General features: G+C 51.3%; 1 protein-coding gene across 1 annotated transcript in view; it reads right to left on the reverse strand.

The window, feature by feature from the left end:
• The window catches only part of COL22A1 (collagen type XXII alpha 1 chain), a 221,714-nt gene that overhangs the window by 49,762 nt on the left and 149,256 nt on the right, over positions 1-22,696 (reverse strand). Inside the window, 6 exon segments of the mRNA XM_065902959.1 lie at positions 1,251-1,298; positions 5,369-5,413; positions 6,030-6,083; positions 6,944-6,979; positions 16,557-16,634; positions 20,943-20,995. Of these exon segments, the coding sequence (XP_065759031.1) occupies positions 1,251-1,298; positions 5,369-5,413; positions 6,030-6,083; positions 6,944-6,979; positions 16,557-16,634; positions 20,943-20,995 (314 nt within the window).

The raw sequence follows: 22,696 nt of genomic DNA on the forward strand, positions 1-22,696 counted from the left end.
TCGGTCCTGCCTTCCCCCGTTCTTCTCCGTCCAAGACCCGAGGTCCCTGGCCGACTCCCAGGCAGCCAATTCTCCACGCCCTATCTCAACTGAGCTCTTCTCAGCTCACGTCCCCTGCTCCTGTGCCGTGGTTCTGACAATGAGCTCCATCTGCACTCGGATCCAGACTCCGCCTGGCCAAGGGCCCAGCAGCTCACTCCATCGCTTTGCCCTGGACCCGGCACCAGCAGAATCCCCACCCAACCTGCTGGATTCTGCCCAGGTCTGTCTTTTCAAAACCCCAGGATGCAGTCCTGTGCGGGGTCCAAAGTCAGTCTCTGGACTCACTGAGGACTGGATTCTATTCCCAGAAAGTCGCTGACCTTCATGGTGACTCAGGTTTCTAACAAACAAAGTGCTAGTCACTAAGTCTTATCTGACTCTTTGCGACCCCGTGGACTATAACCCACCAGGCTCCTCTGTCCGTGGGATTCTCTAGGCAAGAACACTGGAGTGGGTTGCCATTCCCTTCTCCAGGGGATCTTCCCGATGCAGGGATCAAACCTGGGTCTCCTTCATTGCAGGCAGATTCTTTACTGTCTGAGCCACTGGGGAAGCCATATAAAGGGTGACACGCATCCCTGCGTGGGCTCAAACCACCAACCTTCCAGTTAACCGCTGGATGTGCTGACTGCACCGTAGAGACACCAGGATAGTCTTCAAATCCCCTGGAGAAGGGAATGGCTACCCACTCCAGTGTTCTTGCCTGGAGAATCCCATGGACAGAGGGGCCTGGCAGGTTGCAGACCATTAGGTTTCAAAGAGCCTGACATGACTGAGCGACTAACAAGCAAAATGAGAACATAAACGGTACCAACCTCCTGGAACAACTGCAGATACAAGAGATGCACATGAAGCATTAACCACAGCACCACCCCGAAGGACTTCCCGTGACAACGGATCTTATTGTCCAATAAGACAGCCAGGAGCCACAGGTAGCAAGTAAGTACTTAGGATATAGCTAGTGTGACCAAAGACTGGAATCTTTTTTTTCATTAAACTTAAATTTAAATTCACACATGTGGCCAGTGGCTTCTGTGCTGGACAGTGGATTTTAGCACATTGCTGGCACGGCATGTTCTCAAGAAATGTTGTTATAGTTGTTTATACTCTAATGTAGTTGCTCAGACCAAAAAAAAAAAGACCATATTATTGACATCACCAGTCTCCCCGTCACAACTCTCAAAATGCATGCACATTTATGTTTTTACCTTCACCAAGAGATTTACGTCCCCTGGAGACAGTACTGAAGAGGGGCCCTGTCAAAGTAAAAATAAATAAATACATACACACACACATGCATGCACACTGCATATCCCGTGTTTCTGCAGCCAGCAGACTTCAAAATGTGGCTGTAACAGGTGACCCATCTACACAGGACACAAAGAGCCTGGTCTACGCCCCACACTTGGGAACCACAGGCAGACTCTTCTGAGCAGTCCTAACTAACATCAGACTTTCTGGTCCTGGTCTTTCTGGGCCTCTCTCTCTCCTGCTGGCCCCTCCTTCCCCTTCCATCACCACCAGCAGGTCCTATGGGTATTGCAGAAGACAAAGGGGCAGGCTGTCCTTTACTCCAGGTGGGTAATAGCTGCCACAGTCATTCACAATCTAGTATGAATCTAAAGCAATTCCTTCAGCTCTCCCAGGTGAAATAGCATTTTAAGCCTCATTCATTTGTGAGTTGGAAGTCTCTAACTTCAGGAAGGAGAGTTCAGAAATCAAAGCCTCTGAAGGTGTGAAGGAGTCTGCAGGTCACTGAGTTCACACTCAAACCCACGGTGAGTTGGGAAGTGGCGTGTAATGACCGTGGCCAGCCCGGAGCCCAAGTGGAGTGGAGAATGGGGGGAAGAGGGATTCTTAAGTAAGGACTGGAGACCGACATGCTACTCTGCAAACTTCTGCAAGTTGCAGTGGACAAGGAGCGCCAGAGAGCCCACTGTCCAGAGGGAAGGGGCCAGGTTTCCTCCAGAATGTGGGAAGCCGGTGACCACAATCAGACTTGTGGTGGCTGGTTCCTTCTGATCAAGTTTGAGTTCAGGTTTATGAACTGTGAATCCAGTCCAGCCTGTTACAGAGACAATTTCCTGGCTGCCCCACTTTCCCTGACTCCATGGGGTTTCTGCCACATCCTGTGGCTGCAGACAGTGGCAGAGGCATTGTGTAAGTTTGCATAGGATAACCTTGGCACTGACTGGGTGTACGCCATGCTTCCTGAGCTGAAATGCTCAAGTATTCAATCACTGCCCTGGGTTGTAAGAGGACGCCACCTGAGAGAGACTGGGGTCGGACTGAGTCAGAGTCAGAGGTTCTGAAGGGGCCCCTGGCCTGCAGAGAGAGCTCGCCTAGGCTGCACCTGCTGGACAAAGCCTAGAACACCCTTAGTTATTGGAGACCAGAACCCCGGGAAAGAAGGCCAACCTGTGCCACATGCTAATTGAGTAAAACTTTAAAAGGGGAGAGGGGTTTTACTTTGACACTGCACGTTTTCCCCTGGCAAGTTAATAACATAAGATTCATACAATCCAAATTGGGAGGTTTTTTTTTCTTTTACAAATTGGGATATTTTTATACTGCTGGCCTTGTATTCTGGGGGTTATTTTTCTGCTGACATTTGAGCCCTCTGTAGAGTTGTTAGAGCTCTATGAGCACGGCTGGGGATCAGTTAGGAGAGCGAGAACAAGGGGTGGATTTCCCGTCTAGGTACAGTGTGCCCTGGGGATAATTTAATCAATACCCTGTTGTGACCCACTTCTGTGGGCCTCCTGAGAGAGGTCTGAACACACAGCAGTAAGGCCGGTGCGGGGGCCATGGCCAGTCGGTGGTTGATGGGTGGGAAGTGCAGGGGTGCAGAGAGACAGTCTGTGCCCTGCCCAGGCCCTCATTACCTCCTGGGCACCAGTCACCTGTTGCCAGGACGCTGGCTGGCTGGTCACAGAGACGCCAGCTACAGCCACTGATGGGCTGACGTGCAGGTGAGTGAGAGCCGCTTCCCGATGGGCCAGCTCTGTTCACTGCTCACACCCGAGCACTCCCGGTGGGGTCAGGCCGAGGCTGGATGCCGGCTGAACCCACAACTTCGACTGCCTGTTCGCCCACCATGCCCTGCTTCCTTCCATCTTAACAGGCGTCACCTTAATCAATCATTAGGCACAAGAATCCCCACCAGAGGCTTTCTAGAGCACCCGAGTATAGACCAGGGATTCCTGCTACAGGGATTCTAGGGGTGCAGCCCTGGAGGAACCCCACCCAGGGCCCACTGTCCACCTTCGGAGGGCTGGTGACCGCAGGAGAGGCCTCTGCACATCCCAAAGAATGGCCCCAGATGCTCTGGAGAGATGACTACTAAGTCGTTGGAATGCCCTGCCTGAGAAGAGTGCCTATGTTTACCTAGGCCTTGGGCCATGTAGTTAACAGTGTCGCCTAAGGTGGGGGGGCCTGGGGCCAGGGAGTGTCAGTCTGACCTCTGGGAGGGCGGGAGACGGTGGAGTGACCAAGTCCACCCAGGAAGGCAAGCCTGGCCTGGGTGAGCGTCCGTCAATGGCAACCCCTGCTGAATTTCAGACCACTCAGGGTCACCCCCGTGGACTCGGATCATACACAACTTTTGGGAAAGCCGAGTGTGAGGCGGGGACACATGGAGGCCCAGCCTCATGTCTCGGGGGCTCCTTCCCTGGACTAAACCATCATCCTGAGTGTAACAGCTCTCCCGAGCTCTGGGGGTCCTTCTGGTGAGTCACTGAACCTGAGGGGAGTCCTGGAGACCCCTGAGAATGTGACTCGTCTGATTATCGAGACCAGAGACCCTGACAGCAACTCAGCAGTACCCGGGACCATATTGGAGGAGTGTGTTCTGTGAACTTAAAGGGAGTCAAGAGAGACCGATGCTCTCTGTCTGCTGGAAACCAGCTGCGAGACGTCAGGGTTAGCCAATCCAGTCTGCTGGACTCTGCGGACACACTTCTCTCTGCAGAGGTGTCAAGGTATGGATTTGGCAGAGGTCACCTGGACCCCCTTCAGCCCTTAGCCTGAACCTTAACTCTTCCACCCACTTCACCAGGGCCTGGCACTTGGGTACCGGGGCGGATTCTGGAGTTTTATTTGGCTGCTGTAAATCTGACTCCGTGGAGGAGGAGGAGCATGTGAATAAGTACCCCCAACCTCCAGCAAGACTTTTCAGTCATCCCTCTGGCAGGTCTTAATGAAGTTTCAGGACCCTTCTAGGAGACCAGGATGCCCCTCTGGGTGTCTGCTGCGCCCAGCAGCCTGGACGAGGCAGAGACAGACGCTCTCACCCTCAGGGGCCTCCAGGCCTTGGGTCTCTGCCTGACTGGCACTTGCAGCAGGCCGGGCTCCCAGCGCAGACAGCCAGCCATGCTGAGGGCGAGCCTCTGCCCAGGGGAGTTCCCTGGTTTCCGGAGCCAGTCTCGAGGCCTCGGACTCCCCAGGCCTGCCACTGTCTCTTCCTCCTCGGGCAGCAGGTTTCAAAGGGCTGATTTCTCCTGTATCTTCCCAGCAGCTTCCTGCCCACCCAGACCCGCTCATCCTCACTGTTCCTTCCCTGGAGGGCCCACCGGTAGCCTGGTTAGGTGGCTAAGCCTTCGGAGCATCTCTGGTGTTGGTAACTTAATCTGGGGGCTGGGTTCCCAGAGCTGATGCACTGCACATGAGGGACGCCTGCAGGAGCCGAGAGCACAGCCATGATGCCTGGGACCAGATGCTCAGGACTGTCTCGTCCTGCACAAGCTCCTGTAGCTCTCCTTACGAGAGAAGAAACAAAGTTTCTACTCTAAAAGGGGGGAAACCAGAAGGAACTGACATTACTGAGAAAAAGGGCAGGACACGGGCCAGTGAGGAACTAGCCATGGACAAGTGGCTCTTGCCCATTTGCTCACCCCCAGGTCCCCATCCATCCCTCTCAGTCCTGCTCCAAGTCCTGGGGGTGTATCAGGGGCCTCACCTGCCTCTGGCGCTCAGGCGAGCTGGACCAAAGAGAGGCACACGGGGAAACCGGGGGTGGGGGGCACTGCTCCCTCCCAGCCTCTGGCCAGGCTTCCTGGCAGTGACTCTGAACCCGCAATTTCCGCTCCCATCCAGCAGTCCCTTCCCCACCGTTCCGGCTTTCTCTTGGCTCTGAAGATGAGCGCAAGGTGGTACTGGCTTCCCTCCGTGTTTATCTCTGGGCATCACAGCCACCTCTGATTAGTTCCCTCTGCCCACAGCTTTGTAAAAAGCCCCTTCTTAAAGCTTCCTGAGCCATCCGAGTTGCATTTTATTCTGGCTGAACCCCTGATGGTCAAGATTCATCCAGAACAGTTAGATGACATACTGGTTTGCCAGGAGGCCCTCTTTCTCCAGGATTTCCTGGTGCACCCTAAAAGAAGGGAGAAAGCAAACATTAACTCTGCGAAGCACGTCATCCTGATCCACTCTGCCCAGCCTCTCCCCAACCTCTCTATCTGCTCAGGAGAAAACAGATCGCCCGTCCGTCAAGACTGGCACCAACAAAAGCCCACGGCTTCCGACCTCAGCTGCAGACCCCGAGCCTCTCAGGGTACATCAACCGGGCCAATGCTCAGAGCAGTGAGCCACCCCACTCAGAAGCCCTTTCCAAAACACAAAACTGAACGTGCGTACGTGTGTGTGCACATGTGGACATACACATTTAATCTTCAGCTCCGGCTGTCTTTTTCAAACACAGGCAGAAGGACCGACTTTGAAAAAGAGGAGGGCGAAACAGCAGGAGGTGTTGTGTGGGATGCACCCAGGAACTTAAAAGGTTCTGAGAGCATCACACAGAAGCAAAAGGAGCTCAAGCAGACAACACACACTTATAGGTCACAGTGAACGGAGAAGCCAGAGACACACAACAAGCTCCTGGGGGAGCGGGCGGGGCTCAGTGCAGAAAACAGCTCCTCCAGGGGTTTCCTGCTCAAGGGAGGCCGGGAGAGGGGAGGGCGGGGTCACCTGCACCCCTTGCCTTTACTTACATCCTGGCCAGCTGGTCCCTGGGGGCCGGGAAAACCAGGTGGGCCTCGAGATCCCTGAAGAAAAAGAAGACATCCCCCAACAGTTAAAACACAAACCAAGGGCCCCCTTTCCTGGGGTCGGTTCTCCTTGTCAAACCGTCTGGTACTCTGAGCAGCCTGATGGAACGTGAGTCCCTGAGAGCAGCCTGGGGCTGAGGAGCGGCTGTCTTCAACATACAGAGAGAACACTCTGGAAAACCTCCCCCGTGAGCCCGACTGCCCAGGCCCCTTCGCAGGCCCCCTTCCTACTCCTGCAGTGAGACGGGCCTGAGCTCACCCCGGGCACAGGATCGGTTACCAGCCTCGGGGGCCCGCCGACGGGACAGACTGACATGCGAGAGGCCCTGTGCAGAGCTCGGCACTCAGGTGACTGTTAACTAATTTTTATTGGAAAGTCGTTGCCATCCTACTGATAATTTCCAGACGGTATCAGGAGTCGGCCCAAATCATCTTTCAATTATGGATCTCACTTCCTATAGAAAATCTTCCTAGACCTTCCTCACAGATTAAGAGTGCGCCCTCATGGGCTCCTGGCTCTCTGGCTGGGGGCAGTGAAGCCGGGATTCAAAATTGCTTCCTCTGGCAATGTGATGACATGCGTGAAACCACAGCTGTCTGTCTAGAGGGAAGCAGAGGTGGCAAAAAGCAAAGACAGCGCCGGTCTCCCCGGCTGTCACTGAGCTCACGGCACAGCACGACCCGCCTCCCGCCTCCACCTTTCCGCAGCTGAGTGCCTGGGTCTTGGAGAGTCTGCACTGTGTAACGTTAAAGATTTTTTTAAACTACTGTCTTTGATGGCCCCTCCAACTTCAAATGGCTTTGATTAGCGCATTTCTCCCATCAAGACACAGCCCTGTATTTAAGTCATACTGTACCGGAGGACCTTTCTCTCCTGGTGGTCCAGAGGGGCCCTAAGAAACAAACAGACAAAAGAGTAAGCAAATTGGAAGGAAAACGTTTGTTTAAACGTGCTGTGGTGTTTATCTCTGAGGCTAGGTCCTTGAGGAAGAGCCAACGCCCTCCCATCTTTTTTTAAGAAAAAACTTTTTATTTTGTCTCGGGGAATAGTTGACTGACGGTGTTGTGACAGTTTCAGGTGGACAGCAGAGGGACTCGGCCACACATGCACACGATCTACTCTCCCTCAAACTCCCTTCCCATCCAGGCCGTCACATAACCTTCAGCAGAGTTCCCTGTGCTGTATAGTAGGTCCTTGATGGCTACCTATTCTAAATACAGCCGTGTGTACATGGCCATCCCAAACTCTAGCTGTCCCTTCCTCCCATCCTTTCTCCCAGGCAACCGTAAGTCTGTGAGCCGGTTTCTGTTTTGTAACTTCATTTGTATCGTTTCTTTTCAGAGTCCACATGTAAAGGATGTCACATGATGTTTCTCCTTCTCCTGACTTACTTCACTCACTCTGACACTCTCTAGGCCCACCCATGTTGCTGCAAATGGCAATAGTCAGTCTTTTTAAGGGCTTCCTGCATCTTTAAGGCACAGCGTCACCCCCTCTCTCACGCACCCACTACTGCTGTGTGTGGGGATCCTTCTGGAACCTTCTCCATCTGCCCCGCATTGGTGCTGCCCCATCCTGGCACCCAGTGGGCGTCTGACGCCTAGCCCATCTCTAGCCCTGGTGTGGAGTGGAGCCCGCGTTTCAGCATTCTTGTGCTGCGTGCCCTGTTTGCTTGGGTGGGATGGGTGGGGGAAGGGGCACGTCTGGACTCCCCAGAGTGGGCTTCGTGGCTGATGCTGCGGTGATGCTCCCTCCTGCACACGCATGCATGCATACAGATACACGTGTGCACGTGCGCACACACACCAGGGTCTGCCATCCCACACGTGGGACCAGCCTACAACCTGGCTTCCCGAGCTGCACTGCAGAGGCGCGCCCTGCCTGAGGCACTAGTGTCGAGTGGCAGGCCCCGAGTGAGTGGCACTGGCCCTGGACCCCAGGCCTTCGCATCTGCAGAGAAGACGCCGCCCTGCCCGCTTGCCTGGACACGTTCTCCTTGCCACACATGGGTTCTCAGTGCAGATGTCGGCACCCTTGGACGTCTCCCAGGCCTCTCCCAAGGGGCTCGTTAGAACTGGTCCCCAGTCCCTGGGTCACCCCATCTGGGACAGATGGCCTGGTACTATCAGCGCTTCTGGGCCTGTCTGTCCTCTCTCCTCTGCCCTGGGGGCGCTCAGCACGCACTCTCCAGGACTCAGTCCCGGGAAGAGCCGGGACATAGCAGAGCCCAGCACACAGCATGCTGCTAAAATTAAAATTTTATGGTATGAGAACTTGAAAATCAAGTGTTATCATCCTCATCACTGATGATCAAACTAAGGCCAGAAGAGACAAAGAACCAGCCCAAGCCACATCGCAAGTCCCTCTCCAGGTGGGGTGAGTCCCACCACCTGTTCTCGGTCCCAGGCACCTGTGTGTCCCTGAAGCGGCACCCAGGAGAGCTTCCGAGATATCTGAAGAGGGAGCAGAGATTTCACACAAAGGCACAGGCCCCAGACAGTACGACAGACCAAGTAACCTAAAAGCCTGCCCATTAAATATGTCCCAGAAATTCCTGATAAAATAAAATAAGCATCGTTCTCAGTGTAGAGTTGAGCACTAAAGCAGGAGAAACTTCCAGAGAACTAAGTCAAGCAGGTAAGAAGACAGTGGGCTCCAGGCTTCCCTGGTGGTCCAGTGGGTAAGAATCTGCCTCGCGATGCAGGGGTGGGGGGGGCGGTGTGTGTGCTCAGTAGTGGGCCTCTTTGCAACCCCATTGACTTTGGGACCCCATGGAGCTCCAGTAGGCACCTCTGTCCATGCAATTTTCCAGACAAGAATACTGGAGTGGGTTGCCATTTCCTACTCCAGTATGTTACTCGTATCAACCTAAAAAATCCTCCCAAGAAACACAAACAGCCCTTTTAACCCTCATAGAAGATTTCTATAAAAGCAATACATGAAATAATTTCCTTATTGTGCTCGGCAAATATTTACTGGGAGCCTCACATACACCAAGCATGGTAGACAGGGGACACGGGTTCAATCCCTGGTCTGGGAAGATTCCACGTGCTAAGCCCATGTGCCACAACTACCGGGCCTCTTCTCTAGAGCCGGGTAGCCTCAGCTACTGAAGCCCGTGCACGTCGAGCCCATGCTCTGCAACAAGCAAAGCCAGCACAAAGGGAAGCCCAAGCGCTGCAATCAGGGCGTTCCCCCACTCTCTGCAACTGGAGAGAGCCCTTGGGCAGCAATGAAGACCCAGCTCAGCTAAACATAAATAAGTAATTTTTTTTTTTTAAGAGAAGACAATGGACTCAGAATCCCACCCGGAATCTCCCTGACTCAGAGGTCACTTCCCCCGCCATGAGCTTTCATGCTCTCATGAAGCTGGAGGTCAATGGCACCCGTGGACCAATACACATATATCCAAATTTCATTCCTACCACAGTAGCTCCTTACTGAGGCTGAATACTTACTCCTCAAGGAAAGGGCTAAGGACAGTTTATTACTGGGCTGGAGCATGCTGCAAGATTTTAGAGGCACTTTTTGTTTCTAAACTGAACTCCAAGATCCACCTCAAGCATTTGACTTGTTCATGAGACTAAGTGTTGGATTCCTCTCATCTGTCATTTAATATAACATCCACTTGTGATGGATGGAATTGGTTTTCAAAAAGGTCTTCATTTCAAATCTTAGTTCTCTCAGTTATTAATTGTTTGAGCTTGAGCACATCACTGTGTTTCTCTGAGCTTCAGCTTCCTTATTTATAACACAAAGCTGGGAGATCACCTTGGCTCCTATGATCAGAAGCAGATCCTCGGAGTAGAGAACAGGACCAGTGCCTGGCCCGTAACAGGCATGCCCACAGCTGTCTTGCCACTATACTTTTAAGAAATAGAGGAGTGTGCTGTGGAGGAGGGATTGTGGAACGACTTTCCAATGTCAGTCTGAAATCTGAAACCTAAACACATGTTCCACAAAAACAACCCTATTTCTGAGATCACACCCTCTGATGGGTTTATTCAAGAGTCACTTTACCCAACACACGTATTTTGGCCTTTGATACCATGTTCCACTTAAAAGGAACTACAACTCGTTGGAGAAATGACTGATCCCAGAGCAATCTGGAACATCCTGTCATTCCAAAGATCAGGGAAACTACCCATCAGCATCTCTTACATCTGCATTGGCAAGCGGGCTCTTCACTACTATGGCTCAGCTGGTAAAGAATCCACCTGCAGTGCAGGAGACCTGGGTTTGATCCTGAGTTGGGAAGACCCCCTTGAGAAGGGAAAGGCTACCCACTGCAGTATTCTGGCCTGGAGAATTCCATGAACTGTATAGTTCATGGGGTCACAAAGAGTTGGACGCGACTGAGTAACTTTCACTTCCACTTTTTCTTTACCACTAGCACCATCTGGGAAGCCCAAAGACTGCTAGGCGTGTGTCAAAAGTACTTAGGGCCACCCCGAGGAGGCTCTGATTTGTATCAAATAAGACAATCTGGACAGCAAAAGGAAGAATATCTGCCACACATTAAAACAAACTGAATGTGTTTAAATCTGAGTTCAAAATTATTGATAAAAACCAAAAACACCTCATTGGTCATCTTTGCAAGGTACCAGGGAACTAAGTCGTTATTTGAAAATAATTAACAGGAAAACATTATAATCGGCCTTCTGTAGGAAGGGCTCCACTGGATACCCAAACTGTAAATGAGGGAAGACCTCTCCATATAGAAAGACTGGAGCTAATACATAAAAGAACCGATTGAACCAATTTGCAAGCCTTGATATGCTAATTGATCTAAGGCTTGGACATCAAAGTCTGTGAAGGTCAGGACAAGACACCACCTGACGTCAGATACCTCCTGCTGGAAGGACACACAGCCTGTGAAGTCTTGCCAGAAAGAGCAAACCCGAATTTGCTCCAACCCTGAGGCCCAAGTCTGGGTGTACAAGAAAGATGGGGACCAGGAAGCACTGAGCTACTCTGGGAGTGACATCCAGACCGTGGGAAGCTCCATAAGACCAAGCAAAAAACCTTTTATCATCAATTAAAAAACTGCAATTTATAGATGTCTAAACTTGAAATTTGATCCCCTCTATCTTGCTCCTCCTCCCACAGATATCTATCTGAAGACACAGCACATTTTATTCTCCATCATCTTTTATCTGAAGGGCTCACGGGTACCAGGCTACGTGCTGGGCTCCCAGGGCAGGTTCAAACACTCGCTTTGCCCTTCTCAGCAGACTGAGCCAGGCCCACTGTCCGAACCTCTCCAAGCCTGAGTGTCCTTATCTGTAAGCTGGACACAATCACAGTTCAGGCTCACAGGACCACTGAGAAGACTGAGAAGGTAATGCATTAAAAAGCTAGCACTGGAGCCTTGCCCATTTCTGTAAGCACTCAGTGGGCCTTGGGAATTATTATTAGGAACCACAAAAAGCCTTGTTGAGATTAGAAAGGAGCATTTTCAATTGGAAGGGAGAGTAGAAATTTATTTAAAACCTTTTTTTTACTTCCAACAACAGAGGAGTCCCCCTGAGACTTCAGTCTAAAAGCCAAGATTGGGATATTTGGGATACTCAGCTCCTGGTTATAAAAGGGGCCCTGGGGTCTGGGTTTCCCAGGCGGCACTAGTGGTAAAGAACCCGACTGCCAACGCAGGAGACCTAAGAGACATGGGTTCAATCCCTGGGTCAGGAAGACCCCCTGGAGGACAGCCTGGCACCCAACTGCAGTAATTCTTGCTTGCAGACTGCCATGGAGTCTGGAAGGCTGTAGTCCACAGGGTCACAAAGAGGACATGACTGAAGCGACATAGAACATGCACTGGGGCCCGGGGCCGTGACAGCTCCTCCTCTGCAGCCCAGGGGACCTCGCACTGAGCACAGAACAGGAGAGCACTGGGGTGAATGAAGCTGCAGCACCTGTCCTAAGTCCTTGGGGTAACTGCCCAGAAATGCCTGGGGTCCCCAAGTAGCAGCCGGGCGAAATGGGGCTACTGTCTGCACACACTCCTTTAGAAGGGCAACAGGCCAGCCTGACCTGGGGTCAGTAGGAGCAGCAGTGTGGTTCTTAGAGACACAGGAACTGGACTAAACCCAGAGACAAGATATATGAACAGAAACAACAGCGAGACTTGCAAGTCAGTAGGTCAAAAGCAGTAAAGAACGTGAGATGACCCTGGCAAGAGGAAAGTGTGTTCTCGGTCACTCAGCCGTGTCCAACTCTCTGCGACTCCACGGACTGCAGCCTGCCAGGCTCCTCTGTCCATAGGATTTCCCAAGCAAGGATACTGGAGTGGGTTGCCATTTACTCCTCCAGGGGATCTTCCCGGCCCAGGGATCGAACCCGCATCTCCTGAGACTCCTGCCTTGGCAGGGGGGTTCTTTACCACTAGCACCGCCTGGCAAGTCTGGTACAAGGAAGGACTATGTAGACGTGAACCCCTGCTCTACTGCTGCCCTGGCTTGGAGAGCAGCTAAGGGCATCTGCTTGGAGCTAGGACGTTGGGGTCCAATCCTAGCTCCCTGACATCCTGTGACTTCAGGCAAAGGTCACATCTCTTACGTGGATTCCCTCATTTGTAAAATGAAAGAGAGAACAGGATCTGCTTGGCAGGGTGGCTGGGAGGACTGGATGAGAGGACGTCCACGAGAAAGTAAGGGGATGGGTGTGGGTATCTCGTTCAGAGCTGCATGCTGCAAGTGAGCAGGCCATGTGAGCTGTAGTCATGACCTCCCCAGCTTTTAGTGGCTTTCATTTCTAGTCTTGCTGTATTACTCCCTGGAAGAGGGGGGAGTGGGGAAAAGAACGGCTCCACTCAGGACCCCTGACGGATGCTTTCACACACCATCAGCGCCATGCTTCCTCTCGCTCTCTGTCTGCAGGTCTACAAAGGGCTGTGAGCTCATTTTCTTTGTATGTGAACCCTCAGTGCCTGAGCAAAGTCAGAACAAGTGACTCCAGAGAGGGAACGTTGAAGAGAGAAAGGAGAGGCGATTCCAGGCAATGGAAACTGAGAAAGACGTCAGGGGAGGAGTTTTATGGCATTTAAAGGTTCAAGGAAAGCTCCCAGGTATCACTACCAACATGACTGTGCTGCAACCCTCCCTACACCCTTGATCTACAAACTACTGCTCAGGCCGGGGTCCTGGAGTGCAGGCTGCCAGGGGGAGGCCCGCCCTCGCTGACCCCAGGCTCAGAGGCTCGGTGAAGTTCAACAGCACTCTGATCTGCCCTCAGGCCTAACTGGGTCATTTTTAAGCTTATCAGGCCCTGCTAAGGAAGATCAGAGGCAACCTTAAGGTAAAAGGGATGCTTTGTTAATGTCTTGAAGGGAGAAGTGGAAACGCCTAACAACTCTCTCTCCATCCACTCCCCTGCCCGTGATGAGCAGAGGTTGGCAGAGAAAGCCATGGGCTCCCTTCCAGGGGTAAGTGCTGCCCCTGACTGCCCAAGCCTTGGAGCGCAGAGCCACAAGAGGATGGACCAGAGGAATCCAGCCTTAACGTGAGGAGGTGATGGAAATGAGCAGTCCCACCCACGCTGGGGAAGCTGCAGGCCAGTGGAGCAGAGGAGGAGAGCTGGCTTCGGAGGACTAGAAGCGATGGCCCTGGCCCTGGACTAGCTGTGTGACGTCAGCCAAGTCACCTCCCCTTCTGAACCTCAGACTGTTTACCTGGAGAGCACTGAAGAAGCAGACACCTTCAGTGCGAGTGTTATCACTCGGATGTGTCTGACTCTCTGCGACCCCATGGACGCAGCTCCTGGCTGAGGTGTCTGCCCTGGGGCATCTGCAGCTGCGGGGGGATGCCTGGCCCAAGCTCCAGCCCCCACCCACCCCCAGCAGCCCGTCACCGACGGCCACCAGGAGTCGACCCTGGCTCTGCCCCGACTTTTGTAGAACACCCCTACATCTGCCCCCTGTCGTCTCCAGGGCCTTGTCAGGGGAGGATGCCACTCCCAAGGGGTGATTTCTGAGACAATTCCCCCAATAAATCGCAGCTCTTGAACCCTGATCTCGGGTGATGCTAATGCAGAAGCCCAGCCTTCAACAAAGGATAAACCAGCTTTCACAGGACGGAAAGGCTGAGGATGTGGACGCTCTGGACCCAGCACCAGACACAGACCACTCAGCCCGTGGCAGGGGGCTGCCGAGCCTGGGGGCGTGGGGGGTGCACTCACACCCTGTCATCAGCCCGCCCCGCCTCCGCACCCCCCTGAACCCTCACACAAACGGCCCAGCCACCAGGAAGGAGCCCGGGCCAGGAGCCAAAGACAGGATTTATGGAAGCTCGATAAGGTCTCACCCACCACGGAAGCTTTTAATCAGTGCAAATGGAGGAAGGACCCTGAACGGTTGACTCGTGGCCTCTCGGCTGGAGGCAGCCAATTCCTTTTCAGGTGGAATCGCTTGGGTGGGGACGTATTTCAGGGGTGATTTCATGGCTCTGACGTGGGAGGTGGGGAGGCAAGTGTCCCCCTCTGCTGCCTGGCTTTCTGGTTAAGGTTTTCCTACGGTGAGTCCCGGGGAGTGGACGGGACATGCAGAGACCCGTGAAATGACGGCAGACCACTCCAGGTCAGTTTCTATTCTAAGCGGCCAACGCCTGCAGGACTCAGAATCCTGACTCCAGCAGAGAAGGCCTCGTTAAAAGCAGAATTTCAGAAACAAAAAGAAAGCCTGAGCCTGCTGTATTTTTTCACTACACCTTTTCCCATATTGTTTCTTCTAGTTACCAACAGATTGTAAAAGACAGCCAAAGACGAAAGATAAAGCTGATGCAATAGAGGGTTTTTTTCCATCAGCGATTTTAGCAGAGAAATTAAGAAAAACAGATTACATATGGGCATTTCCAAGAGGATACTACCTGCCTTCTCCCTCTTTCCCAGGGACCTTTAGGAAGATGCAAGGGAATGGTTCTTCCCACCTTGAAGGCAGCCCCGTTGCTGGGGGTAGAGTGGAAGCGAGGGGGTCATTTCCAGTCATTTCTGGGAGGAAGAGGACACAGACGAGGGTTCCTGGGGGGAGTTTCAGGGAGAGAGTGGGAGGGCGTAAGAGCAGCACTGGGGCAAGGAGAGGGGGTTTACTTAACAAGTGGTGCTAAGGGTAATGGCGCTTCCAGGTGGCTCAGTGGTAAAGAACCCACCAGCCAATGCAGGAGAAGCAGGAGACATGGGTTCGATCCCTGGGTCGGGAAGATAACCCCGGAGAAGGAAATGGCAACCCATTCTGGTATTCTTGCCTGGGAAATCCAAAGAAAGCCCATGGGGTGGCAGAGTCGGACACGACTTAGTGGCTAAACACACACACTATAATACGCTGGGCTTCCTCTCAAATCCTCTGAGACAAATGAGGCACAGTGTGACTTTGTTTCTTGAATGAGGAACCGAGCAGAGACCAGGTCAAGTGTTGCTCCAGTTTATATTTAGATTATGTTTAATGGGGGTAAAGTCTGATTGTGCTTCTGGGTTAAGATGATGACAATGACAACAATATCATCCATGATACATAGGCAGTTTGGATTCGATGAGGCTTAGCAGCCGTATCAGAAAGTGACTGAGTATTGGAGCTTCCTAGTAGACTGCTGTGAATTATCCACCAAAACCACCAATCCAAAGACCACTTCAGAGATTTTATTTGCAGGTAAAATCCTTTCTCAGGGGCTTCCCTGGTGGCTCAGTGGTAAAGAATCCGAGCCCCTACCTGCCAATGCAGGAGACACGGGTTCAATCCCTGAACTGGGAAGATCTCACGTGTCCCACAGTAACTAGGCCCATGGCCCACAACAACTGAGCCTGTGCTCTAGAGCCTGGGAGCCGCAACTACTGAACACACCCTCACAACTACCGAGGGCTGCGTGCCCTACAGCCTGTGTGCTCCGCACCAAGAGAAGCCGCAGCGAGGAGAAGCCTGAGCACCCCAACTATGGAGTAGCCCTCACTTGCCGGGACTAGAGAAAAGCCCTCATGGCGATGAAGACCCAGCAAAGCCAGCAACAAATAAATAAAGTAGAATTATTTTTTTAAAAAACCTTTCTTGATTCCATTTATGTTCTCACTGATATATTAATTGAAGAGGGATAATGAGCTCACCTTTGCCTGAAAAAGCATGAAGGCAAGTCACTCCTCCAAGACCACACCCCTCCCCCAACCAGCCCAAGCTCACTGGCTATCACTCAGTTTTTGCAAAGTCTTACCAGTGAGTCCTTTCTTTCCCCCTTTTCTTTTTTTAATAAGCTTTGTTCTCTCACTCCTCTTTGAAAGGACATGTCTTGGTCTCCCCAGAAGAGGAGAGACCGTAAGAAATACACCAGGTTTTTAACAGCATCAGCTACTGTGGACAGACCTACAGCCTGACTGACCCGGGGATCAGTGACCCACCACCAGGTCAGCCCGGAAAGGAGCGGCCCAGCCGTTGCAGCAGGCCCCGGCTGCGTGTCCTGGAGCGAGGAGGTGCTGGGCGGGTAAAGACTCACCGGAGGGCCGGCATCCGCCACGCCTGGCTCTCCACGGTTGCCAGGAGAACCGGGGATCCCAGGCGCACCTCGGTCCCCCTGGAAAGAGAAAACAACAGAGTCAGGATGTCAGCTCTGGGCAGGGGAAAGCAAAGGTGCAGGACAGTTCCGTCCTCCCCCGCTCTGGACCACACCCTCCAGCCAGCATCTCTCCCACAACCCACCCTGCACGCCCACTTGAGTTCATCCAAGCTGCCCCTCACCACACTCAGTCCAACACGCCTGGACCACCGGCACCAACCGTGACCACCCAGCGTTGCCCATGGCTCCAGATGTGATTATAACAATATGACCCCCACCACAGGTGACCACAATTCCAAGTTTTACCGTGCTTTTTCCACGTTTCTCCTGCCCCCATCCTGAATTCACCCCAGATTCGACCATGTATCCACATTTCAACCCAATTTCCACATCATCAATAAATGATTTCATCATTTTACCAATAACGTGCCAAGTACCTATATTTTGTGGGTCACTTTTCCAGGGGTTGCAAGGGGCAAGAATGACTGAGAGATAATCTCTGCCTTCAAGCATGGAGGTTAATAGAGTGTAGGTTTACACTCTGACTTCAACACTTGGTGACTGCTGGCTTCAGAGGGCAACAAGTTCCTTCATTTACGAAGGCCAGGCTATGCCAGGAACTGCCGGGCCAGCAGCGGCCACATGCGCCCAGAGATCACGCAGACAGAGGGCCTGGTGTGGCAGTCACTGAGCGTCAACTGCTGTGGCTGCTGCTGCTCTCAGATGCCCATCGTTCTGGGCTTTGATCGGACGCGGGAACGGAGAAGGAAAGGACAGAAGGGGAGGAATTTCGTTTGCTACTTTCTGTAGAAGGACACTGAGACGGTCATACCTTCATATTCACAATTTCAAAATTCTCAACCTCTGAAAACAAGTGTTTACCCTAACTCATCGGGCAGCAAAAGCTGACTTGTACTGACTCGAAGGTTAATTACAATCTTTAGACATCCCCTTTTTCGTGGATATTTACACATTTCTATGGCATCATTATAATGAGTTTGACAAGGAATTTTGCCCCACATACCACAGTAAATGCTATTTGCATCACTTGTAAATTACTACTTTTCTAATTCCAAAATAAACTCAATCCAAAGCACACAGGACCCACACAACTTTGCGTAAGAAACTGTACCCCAATATTAAGTCAGCAGATGGCAGACAAGCCTAATACTGAAATGGGGGGTGACCCTAGTCAAACACTTACCATCTCCAGGGTGAGTTAATTTATATGACAAATGGAAGTAGTCTTAGGAGGTCTTCATGAAGAGTCAATTAGATAATGTGCGGCAAATTTATTTCAGGTAGAACCTGACATTGCTAGGCAACACTGCTTTATCAAGGCTTATGTTTTCAAGCATTAAATGAAAATCCTATTAATAACTGGCTTACCCTGCAACCACCATCTCAATTTGAAAACTTTACATCTGGACCTTTTAGAAAAATAATGCTTCAATGATTTGTTTCTCCCACAGCATGACTGTTGCTTGGACGAGTTTGTAAGTTATATATTCATTCAACAAATGTTGGTTGTTTATTCACAGCAAACTGCAATCTGGCTCCACGACCAAAGATGATTCATTCCGGGGCCCTGTCCATTTCCAATGCTCTGTGTTAAATTCAGGAGAGAGATCTGAACAGGTTTGCGAAGTTCTCAGGAAAGAGACCAACCACAGTCTAAACTCTCCCTAAACCCTGGTAACACTGTATCTGTCCCTCCTCCCCGCAGGTCCGCGGTGGCCTCGTGTCCTGCGGACCACAGCCTCTCTCTGGCCCACCCTCACCTCTGCAAACAGTCCCCGAGAAATCCTCTTCAGAGCCCCAGATGGTGCATCCTGTTTATTTAGAATAAAATGCTGTGGCTGATTCTGGGGAGTACAAGATGCCTGGGACTGCCAGAAAATCTGATTTCTGTGCATGGGGAAGGTGGGAGGGGAGGAAGTCAAGAAATAAGGCGAAGGTGGAAAAAAGCGCAATGAACTAAGAGTGATACGATCAGTGCTGGGTCCCTCACCAGCACACTGGACAGTGAGAGGACGAGGCGGAGGAGTTCACACTGGCCGCCAAGTGACCGCAAGTCCAGTCTCAGGACTGAAACCGGGTCCCCTTAAAACCACGTTCCCCTGTGGGTTCATGACTAACCTCTCTATCCAAAACTTTACTCCTGTTCTTGCCCTGCCCATTCCCCCCAGGACAGAAGAGGATCAAAGAAAAGGGGGGCAGGGCTGAAACTGAGCAGGACTCTGTAGGGTCTTCCCGGGTGTAACTCCCCCCACGCCCTGTCCTCACTTCTTGTCTGGCCTCCCCAAGTACCAAAGAGCAAACTCAAGCAGTTACTGATTAAGGAAGAGAGGGCAAGCAAGAACAGAAAAGCAGAAACAAAGCAAAAGCAGTCAAGCAAGAAAAGTAATGATGAGCTAAACGGTGGCTGAGCAATGAAACAGAGTCACAGGACTCCTAGTTTCTCCTGAAGGAATACACATAAAAATCGGACTTGTACTTCTGAGCTGTCATGCAGAAACCAAGATCCCCTCGCATTAGAGGATGTTGACCAGCATGTGGATCCCAGACTGACTGGAACCAGAAGGTTGATGATTAAGATTTCCGACATCACCCTGTTGCCTCACCACCAACCAGTCAGAAAGGTGTCCACCAACTGATCACACACCCTATAACCCTCATCTAAATGCTGCTCTTAAACCCCGTCTGAAAGCTGCCAGGGCTTCGAGTCTCACTTGCCTCCCCATTCTCTTCTCTCCAGGCATCAAACACTGCTTTCCTTCACCCCGTTTCCTTCACAGCAGGCCGGCTTTGCTGTGCATCAGGCAAGCTGGCTCGCATTTGGTTCAGTCACAGAACAACGTCAGCCTGGTCCTGTGACCTTGGATGAATCCCATAATCTCTCTGGCACCCTTAAGACCCTCATCAATGAGGAAACAAAAGAACATTTTACCAAATTCCCACATATCTACTGCAGACTCATTTACAAGGTGAGAGACGGTATAACATGGAGTGTGAAAAGGTGTATATTTTATCAGCCAAGTTAGACGACAAAAAATAAACTAAGCACAATACATGTTAGAAAAATCCATATTCTTTTGCACCCCAGGTTCTCCTTTAAAATAGTTAACGTAGGGACTTCCCTCATGGCCCAGTGGTTAACCGGGGATACGGGCTCCGTCCCTGGCTCCGGCAGACTCCGCGTGCCTCAGGGCTACTGAGCCGGTGGACTGGCAGCCTACGCTCTGCAGCCGGGCAGCCAGCGTGGGGGAGCCTGAGCGCCGCAGGAGAGCGGTCCCCACTCATGCACCCAGAGGAAACCCGAGTGCCGCGGTGAAGATCCGGCCCAGCCAGAAATAAACACAAACCAAAACTGAAAGTTTACGTACATCTCCCTTGTACTTTGTTTTAGCTTGCCTCCTCTCTTCTTCCCAAGGCTGCATACTATGCACAGCAAAAACACTAACAACTGTAGCTAAACACACCAAAGACGCAGCGTGTGTTCTTCTAAGTAACTGTGCACGCTCCTGCTTCTGAACCAGCTGATCCCCGCATGGGGGTCTTCTTTCCTCCAGTTTCTAAGCTTCCAAACACTTCAGCTCAATTCAGTCACTCAGTTGTATCCGACTCTCTGTGACACCATGGACTGCAGCACGCCAGGCTTCCCTGTCCCTCACTAACTCCGAGGGCTTACTCACTCATGTCCATCGCGTTAGTATGCCATCCAACCATCTCATCCTCTGTTGTCCCCTTCTCCTCCTGCCTTCAATCTTTCCCAGCATCATGGTCTTTTCAAATGAGTCAGTTCTTCGCATCAGGTGGCCAAAATATTGGAGTTTCAGCTTCAGCATCAATCCTTCCAATGAATATTCAAAGGACTGATTTCCTTTAGGATGGACTGGTTGGATCTCCTTGCTGTCCAAAGGACTCTAAAAGAGTCTTCTCCAACACCATAGTTCAAAAGCATCAATTCTTAGGTGCTCAGCTTTCTTTATAGTCCAACTCTCACATCTATACATGACTACTGGAAAAACCATAGCCTTGATTAGATGGACTTTTGCTGGCAAAGTAATGTCTCTGCTTTTTAATATGCTGCCTAGGTTGGTCATAGCTTTTCTTCCAAGGAGGAAGCATCTTTTAATTTCATGTCTGCAGTCACCATCTGCAGTGATTTTGGAGCCCCCCAAAATAAAGTCTCTCACAATTTCCATTATTTCCAAATACTTACCCACCAATTAAAACTCAGCCCAATCATTTCATTTCCTTAAACCCACCTCTGCCTGCCCGCCTCTCAGCCTTCAGAAGACATTTGAATGTATTGTCATTAACTTTAACACACCACCCTCCCATTGTATCTGACCCTCTGACTTTTATTTAAGTATCTTAAAAGAATAAATTATCCATTGATTCATTCATTCATTAGTTCAACAAATATTTGTCAAGTACCTAAATGGAGTCACACCCTATGTCGGGCACAGTATCTACACACTTCTGCATCCACAATGCCTGGTGTTGGGCCTGGAACAGCCCTTTAACAGCAAATTCCTGAATGCCTGAATGACTGAATCTATCATCACTCGCATTTTGTCAGGTACTAAATTTTGCTGTTGACCAAAATCAACTTTTTGCTCAGGAGGGAACATGATGAATGACCTCTGGCAGTCCTGCCAAGAATCTGAGTCAGGATTGATCTCTGCTGCAGGGGCGCAGGCCTGGCTCCATTTGTATGTTTATGGCCCTCTGTGATGCTAACACTTCCCTGAAGCAACAGCTTAATGGACTGAAACTCGGAGAAAATGGCTCCAAGAAAAGAGCCAAAGACCTTAAAGCTTGGTCAGAAAACGCAAGAAGGTTACTGATTAGAAGAAAGGGGGCATGTGAGCTCTAATCTATAATAGTGACTGTGGTATCTGTTTTGGTTGCAAGACACTCTGAGCCAGTGCAACAGTGTTTATGGAGGAAAATGTGTGAGGTCGTGGAAGGAGGAGGTCATTTATTGAAAAACTGTATGCCGTGAGATTACTTATCCACAGGAGCCGGTTGGGGGTTAACTACGTTTTACTCCTCCATACAGAAAAGGAACAGAGTCTCAGAAACGATAAGCCACTTGCCCTTATGTCATAGATCTTGGGCTTCCCATGTGGCACGAGTGGTAAAGAACTCGCCTGTCAAGGCAAGAGACATAAGAGATGTGAGTTCACTCCCTGGGATGGGAAGATACCCTGGAAGAGGGCGTGGCAGCCCACCCCAGTATTCATGCCTGGAGAATCCCATGGACAGAGGAGCCTGGGGGGCTATAGCTCATAGGGTCGCAAAGACTCCATCAGGACGAAAGTGACAGCACGCACACATCTGTCTTACAGGTAGCTGGGCTGGGATCCTAACCCAGCTCCGTCGGAAGGCAAAGCTTGTTCATTTCACTAGAAACGAGTCCCCCCAAGAGAAGGAACGGCATCTTTAAGAGTCTTTTTGTGGCTGTAAGTCATTATGAAGGGCTGAGAAAGCACCAGGGAAAATCCTGGTAGGGTACTCTTAAGTGCCCAGGGGTTTTCAGCAGCAGGGGCAGCACCCGGGCAAGGCCCACAGCAGAACATGGGGGTCTCTCCCCTTCCTCCCACCCTGTCCCCCCACGAGCCCCTCATTCTACAACTAAAGATCTCTCTGGTTCCAATTTACCTTCCCAATGCCAGCTGACCAGGGAAACCTTCATTCTGAACTACATTCCACCTTGCACATGTATACAGTATTAACACTGAGAGGGTCCTCTGTTTACACATCTCATATGTAAACGGAGAGAGCACAGTTTACCGTGACTCCCACGGATTTGAAACTGGCTGGTCAACTGTACCCGGGGCAAGGCCCTCTGTACATCTCACCCCGGGTCTCCCCCCGCCTCTCTTCTCTACGCCTCACTGCCGCCTCCAGGCACTTCCACGGGGCTTCTCTCTCCAACAGCAGGCCGACAGGGATGAGTCAGGTCTCTCTAGACCCCTCACCTTCTTGCTGAACCCTAAAGCAGACTCCACAGGGTGATCTAATGATAAGGATCATTAATATTTATTGGGCACATACCTGTGGCGAAC

Source organism: Muntiacus reevesi, chromosome 12 (genome assembly GCF_963930625.1).
Source record: "Muntiacus reevesi chromosome 12, mMunRee1.1, whole genome shotgun sequence".
NCBI classification, from domain to species: domain Eukaryota; kingdom Metazoa; phylum Chordata; class Mammalia; order Artiodactyla; family Cervidae; genus Muntiacus; species Muntiacus reevesi.